The following is a 9,041-nucleotide window of genomic DNA, read 5'->3' on the forward strand; positions in this document are numbered from 1 at the left end:
ATCGCAGTGTAGTATTATGGTTCGCAGGGTACGCTTCTGCCCTACTCCTGAGAGCTCATATAGTAAATGCACAAAGCGTGATTTATATGCGATTGTATCCCAGAAATTGAACTCGCTACCTACGATCGCGTGTCTCAGTCCTATACCGCTGGGCTGTCGCAAATAATATGAATTAATAAACGAATAGCATTATTTAAATACAAACGTTCGTGTATTGCACATATTTTTGGAGAGTTGAAATGGGAGCGCAAAATAAAAGTTTTGTGTACGTCCTTTGACATTTGCTTTATTTGATAAATATGGCGCGATAAGTCCGAATGACATAGCCAAGGTCGTTGGGGTGTAGCAGCTTCAGATGAGTAGTTCACCCGGGTCAGAGCCGGAGCGGTCAGAGAGCGAGGTGTGATTAGGTTCAGGCCGCTGGCTTCTCGTCCGTGACCACGGTGGCGCCCGACGCCACGGATGCGACCTCCTCCGGCGACGCCTCGCACGACAGCGCCGGGAACTTCTTGTACAGCGCCGCGCGGTACCGCGGGTGGCTGCGGCGGATGCGTACAAGATCAAGGATAGTTTAAGATACGTCAAGATAAAGTTTACCTTATGAGGGAGTTTAATGTCAAGATCTGTAGTTGTTTAATGTCATATACCTGGTATTTATCAAATAGGGCTTTTCTGCCATTATTTCTCAAGACGTATACTATGAATGATTCCATAAAAGCCCGCCTGAGTTTTATGAAGTCTTCTGCGATAAGTGGGCGTTTGGAACTCTCGTAGCTTTAATTTGAAAAATGGGATAAAAATATAAAATGATATTGTTCCATTACCCTTACTAAAATTTCGACACTAACCTAATACCATATACAATCGGATTATAGACAGCATTAGCTTTGGCGAACAGCGAGCCCCAGATGGTAGCGAGCGGACTGATGGGCGCGCTCCCGAAGATCCCCGTGAAGTTGATGACCAGGTACGGCGTCCACGCCAGGAACCACAGCGAGATGGTCATCAGCGCCACCTGCCGGACACGTGTTCACATTGTTGGATACTTTCTTCAGTAGTGTTTGAGATTCTATTAACCATTGAAAATACTGGAAAGCTGGATGGACTGCAATCACGAAGCCACCGGCCCGCGCTTCGGTTCGGTCAGGTCCTACTCCGCTCGGTACACAGTACGCAAAACAATATAAACCGCCGTCAACACGTACTATATAGTATATAGATGTATAGATTTTTTTATATATATTGTTCCGAATACGTAGCTGAACCACGAGAACGACTTCACCAGTACCGCCATTTTTTTGTTATTTAACGTTGGAGATTAGGAATCTTATAGAGATAAAAATGGAAATATTACTGAGGAAATATTGAAAAGTTTCGGTTTTTCTTTATCAAACTATAGAGTATATTAATATACCTATCCTTCGGTATCCAAAACAAAAAAAGTGTCGGATAAAAAAGATTGTTTCGTGTAACATAAAATGTTATAATGATTAACATCATTCCAACCACTGCTACACATTGGCTTGCCTCACAGTTTTGCATTAAATTGAAAGTATATTGCTGTAGTCTTGCAGCGCATGAAATAGAAAACTTATGTTAAACGTTATTTACTATTAAGACATTTAATGAACACAGCGGCCAAACTAAAACGACTTCTATTTTTTTTCGCCATCGCACTGCAACAGGCTAATAGTTTTTAAGAGTGAGAACTACGTTGCAACATCTTGTAAATTTAAGTTAAAAGCGTACGGATAATTCTAAACGAAAGAAGCGTGCCAGGAATTAAAATGTCAACATTTTTCTTTTTAATCATGCAATATTTGGGTCTAGTTATATTTAGGCCACGTCACACCAAAGTGGAGAATTTGATGGTGGAGCATGGATGCTTTTAAGAAGGTCGTTGCGATGGAAGTTTCAGGTACTTCACCTTGGCCAGTTTACATTCGGCACTCGTGGCATCGGACTCTGACGATCGGAGCGAGGCTACGTTCATCTTCTTGGCTTGATCTCTCATATTCTTCTCGTGAACCGCCACCGCCTGAACAAATCAAAGGGCTTATTATATTTATAATACACATTGCCGCGAGACATCTAACTTACAAATTTAAAAAAATTCAGTTATCGCGGCGGCAGTGAAGTAAAATTGCCGAACGAATGACATAACCGTGTATGATGAAAGCTCCCCCAGAATTCCGAATCCGTAACAATACACAATAATGTGTCGGGACATAGTTATGCATGCAACATTCAAAAGAGAGTGAACGGATTAATAAACTTGTTAATTATTTTCAATTACTGTGACAACGTTATGTGAAGGAAAGTAGGTAGCAACTTTTTGTATAGAGTATAATGGAACTAGAAGTCTCCCAGGCTTGCAATTGGCCTAGTCATAGTTGAACGTCTTCTGTGACGATTCTCTCTGGATTTGTGCGTACGAAGGGTCTCCGAGAGAGTGAGATATCCGCGGACTGTGACAGCGGTCGCGCAATGACCTTCATGAACAGAACTGCTTCGCCAAGGGCACGCGACTGAAACGAAGAGAAGCTTTCTAAAAGGATCAGTGAAATGTTTTGCACTTAAATGTAGTATTGTCGATAGTTGTAAACGCGCCATATATAATCTGAGTTAACAAGACTAAAATTCGTATCCATCTTATCGAATTGTTATTATAGTTAAATTTATGGCAATCGATGACGATTTTACTGTCACAAAGTATATTGTTCTCAAGGTTCATCAGATTACAAAGAGCCTGGTTTGGGTTCACCTTGACGATGAAGTAGTAAGAGTAGATGATGAGCAGCAGCGGCGTGAAGTACACGAAGAAGCCGTACACCATGATGTAGCTGCGGTTGAACCAGTCCTTCGTTAGGTAGTCGGTGCCGCACGCCGTCATGTTACCTTCCGGGACATATCTGGGCATACGAGTGACATCAATGCACACTTCGATCTTAACTGTTTATATTAATTAAAGTAGATGTAATAATTATCATAAAAAGGAAAAACAATATGCGGCTGCACGGTATTTTAGTGACGCGGAAATAAATGAACGAACTATTAAATGTGAATGGTGAAAGAAAAATGGTGGCGGACTGCAAAAAGGCAGCGCAACGGTCTCTGTGACAAATAAAATTATTGTAATTTTTTATCCAATCAACGTGAAAATTTGTGAAGCCCTTGCCTTCTGAACTACTCACTGTATTACAGAACCCGATTATACAAGGGAAAACAAAAAAAGGTATAATGCACATGTTTGCCGAGTGTGATTGTTAGTTTATGTATGTGTGTCTATGTGAATGTATGTGCAAAATATTATAGAAAAATTGGAGACCTGTTCCAGCCGAAGAGAGGCGCCAGTGTCCAGGCCAGCGAGGCGACCCACACAGCCAGGATGCGCAGCAGCGCGCCCGTCTTGGTGAGCGGCCGCGCGGCGATGCCGTTCACGATCACGTTGTAGCGGTCGAACGCGATCATCGTCATCGTCCAGATGGACACGCAGCCGAACAGCGACCCGGCGCAGCCGTACAGCTCGCACGCCAGCGGACCTGCACCGCGTTAGTTAGTAGATGAAGAGGCTCTTTCCTTTCTTTGAGGCTCTTTTCTTTTCTTTTCTTTATCTGCACCCTGCCGCCTCTAACTGTTCGAAGTCCGTTTCGTAAGAAAAAGTTTAATTATGACGTCACGATGCGCTTGCAGCGGCAGCTGCGTTAGTCAATCCCACGACACTAGTTCGTTACCTACCGCTACCTACAGCTACACCCACCGCTACCTACAGCTACACCCACCGCTCTTAACATTGAGTGGTGCGTCCGTCATTATTGTCGTACACTTGTTCGCATAATCTCGCATTCCATTCCTCTTTTCATTTTAATAACGAGTGTAACTCCCTAAGCTGTGGAATAAATCAAGTAGTGAAAAACAAGTGTGCGTAACATTTTGCAAAATTGCAAAGCCTGCTGGCGCGCCTGCACGAGACCAACGGATACTCGCGCTCGACACAATGCGGTCACCTGCCCGAGTGTTTGCATACTCGACGCGACAAGCAATGTTCTTATTTATTTAGAATACAAACAGTCGCATACACCAGCACCTTTGATGAAATGGATAACGGGTCCATTTATAAATATAAACTAAATACAAGTTGTAAACGACGAGATTGATGTTCCGATATTACTTCATTACAGCCCATAGACGCTCGCTGCAAGCCATAAGCCTCTCTCAAAGATATCTATGGGATACAATAATCGCAATGCCTGGCAGACGGGTTAGCGATCGCAGTGCAGGTACGCAGTGGACTCTGCAGCCCATCCTCTGGAAACTTGTCTGTAAGCTGTGGCAATCCTAAATAATTAATGCAAAAAGTGTGAATTACAAAATAACATCGAACCCGCTATATCACTTTTCAACCATAAAAGAACAAAAATGGAAATATGTTACAGTAAGATTACAATAAAAACTATCGTCATCTATACGTCGCCTGTCCGCTTTATAGGTAGACGTCGACGGCTCTCTATTCGTTGCTTTATGTGGCCTACATATGGGAGACCAAGAAACATCTTCACTTCACTTGCCATGTTGCTAGCGATATCCATTTGACTAGCCGGCAAACAGATGACAGTGGCTTAGCAAAAATTTACAATAAAGTAATTTTAAAACCTAATTATAAAGCAGAAAATTACTGTTAGTATCTTCAAAGGTTTCCAACAAATTATATACTTGTAAATCAATAATAACCAACAAGAATATATTTTTTCGTTATGGTTTCATTTGTAATAAATCGTACAACTACCAAACTACTTCAGATGTGTAGAGTCAACGTGGGTTTCAGTAGAGCAGAAGAACAATGACTCACTGTCTAATCAAATCACGTGGTTTCTCGTCAATATTTTAACCACCTTAGTGTCGTCCAGTGATCTAGAAACGTGCGGGTCAGAATGGTGTGCGCGACGAATGTTTTGTTTTCTACGGCGCTCGACATCTTCGGTCGCTGTCATTGTATTCAACTACTCAAGCACCTCGTTATTTATTATAAACCATGGATTTTTGTGATATTCTTGACGATGTTGTTTTGAATTCTTTGCGAGTAAATTTATTTCTCTGGCTACATCCCAAATCTAGAAGCCTTATGTTCATGTAGGTTTCAAAATGGTATCATATACTGAGTGCTTATTGTCCACAATGCAAAGAGGCTCCATCGATTAGGCTTTTGAATTTGTTGTCTATTTGATCTCTTTACAATAAAACAAATAAAAAAGAACGCGGCAACTGTGTATTAAAATCAACAGGAACGTTTAGAAAAGTACTTTTAGCGAATTTTGTATGATATGAAGTTACATGGAATTCGCACGCGCGGCGGGGAATTGTTGATGTCGCGATATTTTTTCCCGTTACACATTTCCATTGAAATACTCGAGAGTCGAACCTGAGGCTGCGATGCGGCATCGTCGAGTGTTATTTTTCATTCGAGCGAATGAATACGTATTATTCATTCCACACGAGCTTATACATAACACGTGACTTCGTTTCACAGCATATCTTTTACACGTGGTTTCAATAGAACGAAGGCATAAGCTCCGAGCATAGTCCTCGCCATTGCTCGCCGGGTGACCTAAATACTTCCAAGGCCCACCGTAAGCTACCACGAGTCGGATCCGCATGTCATCACCGACAGCACACACTGATTAAAAACGTTCTTATTGATCACTCTGAAGCATTTTGCAATAATATTTTAAATGGGAATGCGAGAGGCCAAAAATTTCTGTCCGTACAGATTAGCCGAAGTTCTAGTATATTTATAACAAAGATAATCCGAAAAAAATATTTAAGTTTAATAATTTAAGTAGAACTATTATTACCTTTCATGGTAATCTAATATTAACTTTTTACCAAATATTAAAACACAATAGCGCTAAAATTCTTTCTTCAAATAGGTCTGAGAATATATTTTTAATTTTTCACTCACCGAAAACCCAGGTCTCATAATAACTGCTAACAACCATGGCCGGAGACATGGTCAGCATCATCAGGAAGTCGGAGAAGGCGAGGTTCACTACCAATAGGTTTGACGGCGTCTTGAGGTTCTGCAAAGGTTATCGGGTGTCACGCGACATGCTTGACGAAGAAATAAATAAGTGAAACGTTTCATAGTTCAGATAACAATTGAATTTGTTCGTGTGTGCGTATATCATTGTTAAGTGAGGCAGCCACGCCCCGTAACCAACCAAGTCATTCCTAATTTAAAAAAAAAACACGTGAACAGTGACCAATTACAAGTATACTCTCGAACGCTTGTGCTAATTGACGGCAGCAACATAATTGCAGTAAAAACATTAGTTTTTGTGCAGCTAGAAATCTTGTTTATTAAGGATGATAAATAGATAGTTAACATTTTTAATAAGTATTTATATATGTATATATATAGCTTATTTGACGCCCTGCGTAAATTGATCGCTCTGAAACACTATTGGAATCCGACAGGTCAATAACATCTGGCGGTTAGGTCTCCAGAGACAGACACTAAGTATAATTAATTATAACAATTAGTACATATTTTGAATGTCACTGTTAATTTTTAAAATATTGTTTTTGTACATTCACTCGCTAAAAGCTTTATTACCTATATCCAATCACCTTATATACAGCGGTAAAACTAATTTGTAGAGGGTACTACGATGTGGGGAAATGAACTAGCTCTTAAATATCCATTAGCACTTGTGGCAGGAGAGTTCGTGAGCACGTGTAGGAGGCAACCTACACTACTCTATACGATTGTCGATTGTTGTCTGGTATCTGCAGATGGTTTTTTAAATTTGCAGTCTAGTTGTTTTTATCTATTATCTTTATATTCGTGAAGAGGAACTAAAAATGGTCAGGTACATGCACTAAAAGCGCTGGGCTGACCTGGTCTCAAGTGATAGCAGTGCATATTAAATAGTCACAGGTCTCTTGATACCTTTGTTACTGTAAATATATAGATGACCATTCCGTTGCCGGCCATGGAGATGAAGCCGAGCACGCCGATGGTCAAGCCCAGCAGGCAGTGCCACAGCGGGTTCATGGGCGGGAACTGGTACCTGGACAATGACAAAAACGAAATCAGCTTGAAACATTATTTTGCTTAGGAATTCATTGTTATTCTCCTACCCAGCATTGATCGCGTCTGAATTAGTGGTTAGCATTTTATGACACATTTCCTTCGCTCACTTATTAAATACATTTATAAATATTGCCATTAAACAAAATAAATAACGAGTTCATTGTCAGGTTCTTCTCGATACAATCAACATTCCGCACCTGACAGTGGTCCGTGTGTAAATACATATTTAGATTCACGTCATATCAATGTCTTCATTTTCCAAAAAACCTAAGCCTATTCGAAGCAATCAATATTTATTTCATTGTCACTCCACTGTATTTTGTTTTCCCCTATAATTTTGACAAAGACACAGCTCAATGCTTATCTTGTTTACCTTCAATCTTTACATCATTTGCCGGGAGCTTCGCGTTTTCAGGCGCTGTAATAATTTGTAATCGGCATCGCCGCAAGAATCTAATAGGTAATAAAAAGTTGTCGGCGAGAATTCGGTCCCTCGGCAATAAGGCTCCATTCGCACTCAATCTTGTCCGAAGTTTTATTGTCTATGAAACGTGATGACGCGATGTTACGATATTGCTACACTTGACTCAAGTGCTCACCAGTGCGGGTCGACCAGGTGCAACATCTCGGGCAGCACCTTGTCCACGACGGTGTGGTTGCCCGCTCCGTACTCGGCCAGCTGTCCAGACCACTGCGGTAGCGTCATTGTGAGGTTTCTGTAAAAAGGTAATTACATCTATGGAACACTTCTAAGTGATGTCGCTACAGATGAAACAGAACGTGAAATAATAATGTATACATATCGTGAAGTCCCCGTGCAAAAATATGCAGCCCTGGAAATAAATATAATTAGTAGTAAATATAAAGAAAATAGTAACGTTGTAAGGTCAGCACTAGAAACACAGACAAGCTTTTTGAATCTTTTCTTGACTTCATAAATTTAGTATCTTATTCGCAGGCATACACTTTCGAATTATAATGCAATCAATTTCAAAAGTACATCAAACCCAAACTAGCCAAAAAATCTACAAAAAAAAACGATTATTTAAGTGATAAATTGGTTTGGAAATTGTACTGCATTACTATACATAACGAAATCGACGGGATTTGTTGTGCCTCGTTTATCAGGATGTAGTCGTATTTCTCGTAACTTTATTAAGTTGAACGATATCGTTATAAAGGATCCTAATTTGATCTAAATTTAATAAAATTGACATTCTTTTCATTAATTTCTTAACATACCGATTAAATTCCTGTCTGATCGCTATAAATGGTTCAAATTAAAAAATAATATGAATAAATGGATAAATGATGTTCACCGCTGGACATGCGACCCCGTGTAAACTTCTAATATTATTTCAATGATTATAAAAATATATTTGTAGTTACAATTTCAATTAGATGTTGTAAATAATAAAACTGATATCTGAGACTTACTGTTGCGTTGCTAGTGTTGACTGCAAAGACCTGGAGAAAATCAAGTTCTGAACTACTCCAGGGCTGAGCACTGCGCGACCGCCAGGAGCGTCGAAGCTGCCGAGACTGCTCGTACTCCGCTCGCCGCCCTCACCTTTTATAATAACACCGCAAGGATTAAAATTAGGGTAAGTAGAAATCGATATTCATAACGAGATATGTTAATACTCAAGGTGAAGTTTCGTGTTTCATAAATGACTTAACTAATAAGCTTTGGCTTATGGAGCAGCCAGATGGCATCCAAGCGGAGAGGGCAGAGAGTCGCGCCGGAGTCGCGCCGGCGGTGGTCCGCGGGGAGGGCAAAATTTTCCTCTAACTCGTCCGAACTTATTTCAGTTCTTCGAGATCAGTTCTATCCCTTTGGAAGCTTCTTCGACGGCGGTTCGGTGCTTGCAGCTGAAGACATGCGTCGCAGGCGTAGATAATATTGCCCGAGGAAAATGGTAAGGTCGGATACAATTTATTTAACTTC

At 40.6% G+C, this 9,041-nt stretch overlaps 1 protein-coding gene across 1 annotated transcript; it reads right to left on the reverse strand.

Annotated features, from left to right (window-relative positions):
- Positions 1-298: 298 nt before the first annotated feature.
- On the reverse strand, positions 299-7,803 carry LOC137924266 (opsin-1-like). The gene is made up of 8 exons (XM_068767649.1): positions 7,693-7,803; positions 6,950-7,070; positions 5,960-6,077; positions 3,329-3,542; positions 2,765-2,912; positions 1,928-2,038; positions 849-1,015; positions 299-539 (listed from the first exon to the last, which is right to left on the reverse strand). The coding sequence occupies exons 1-8, from the start codon at positions 7,797-7,799 to the stop codon at positions 413-415; spliced, it is 1,113 nt and encodes a 370-aa protein (XP_068623750.1). The 5' UTR covers positions 7,800-7,803; the 3' UTR covers positions 299-412.
- Positions 7,804-9,041: the final 1,238 nt, after the last annotated feature.

The sequence above is a fragment of the Battus philenor genome, unplaced genomic scaffold, assembly GCF_028537555.1.
Source record: "Battus philenor isolate CCGP_79_NKW_IND1 unplaced genomic scaffold, ilBatPhil1.0.hap1 SCAF_23, whole genome shotgun sequence".
NCBI classification, from domain to species: Eukaryota; Metazoa; Arthropoda; class Insecta; order Lepidoptera; family Papilionidae; genus Battus; species Battus philenor.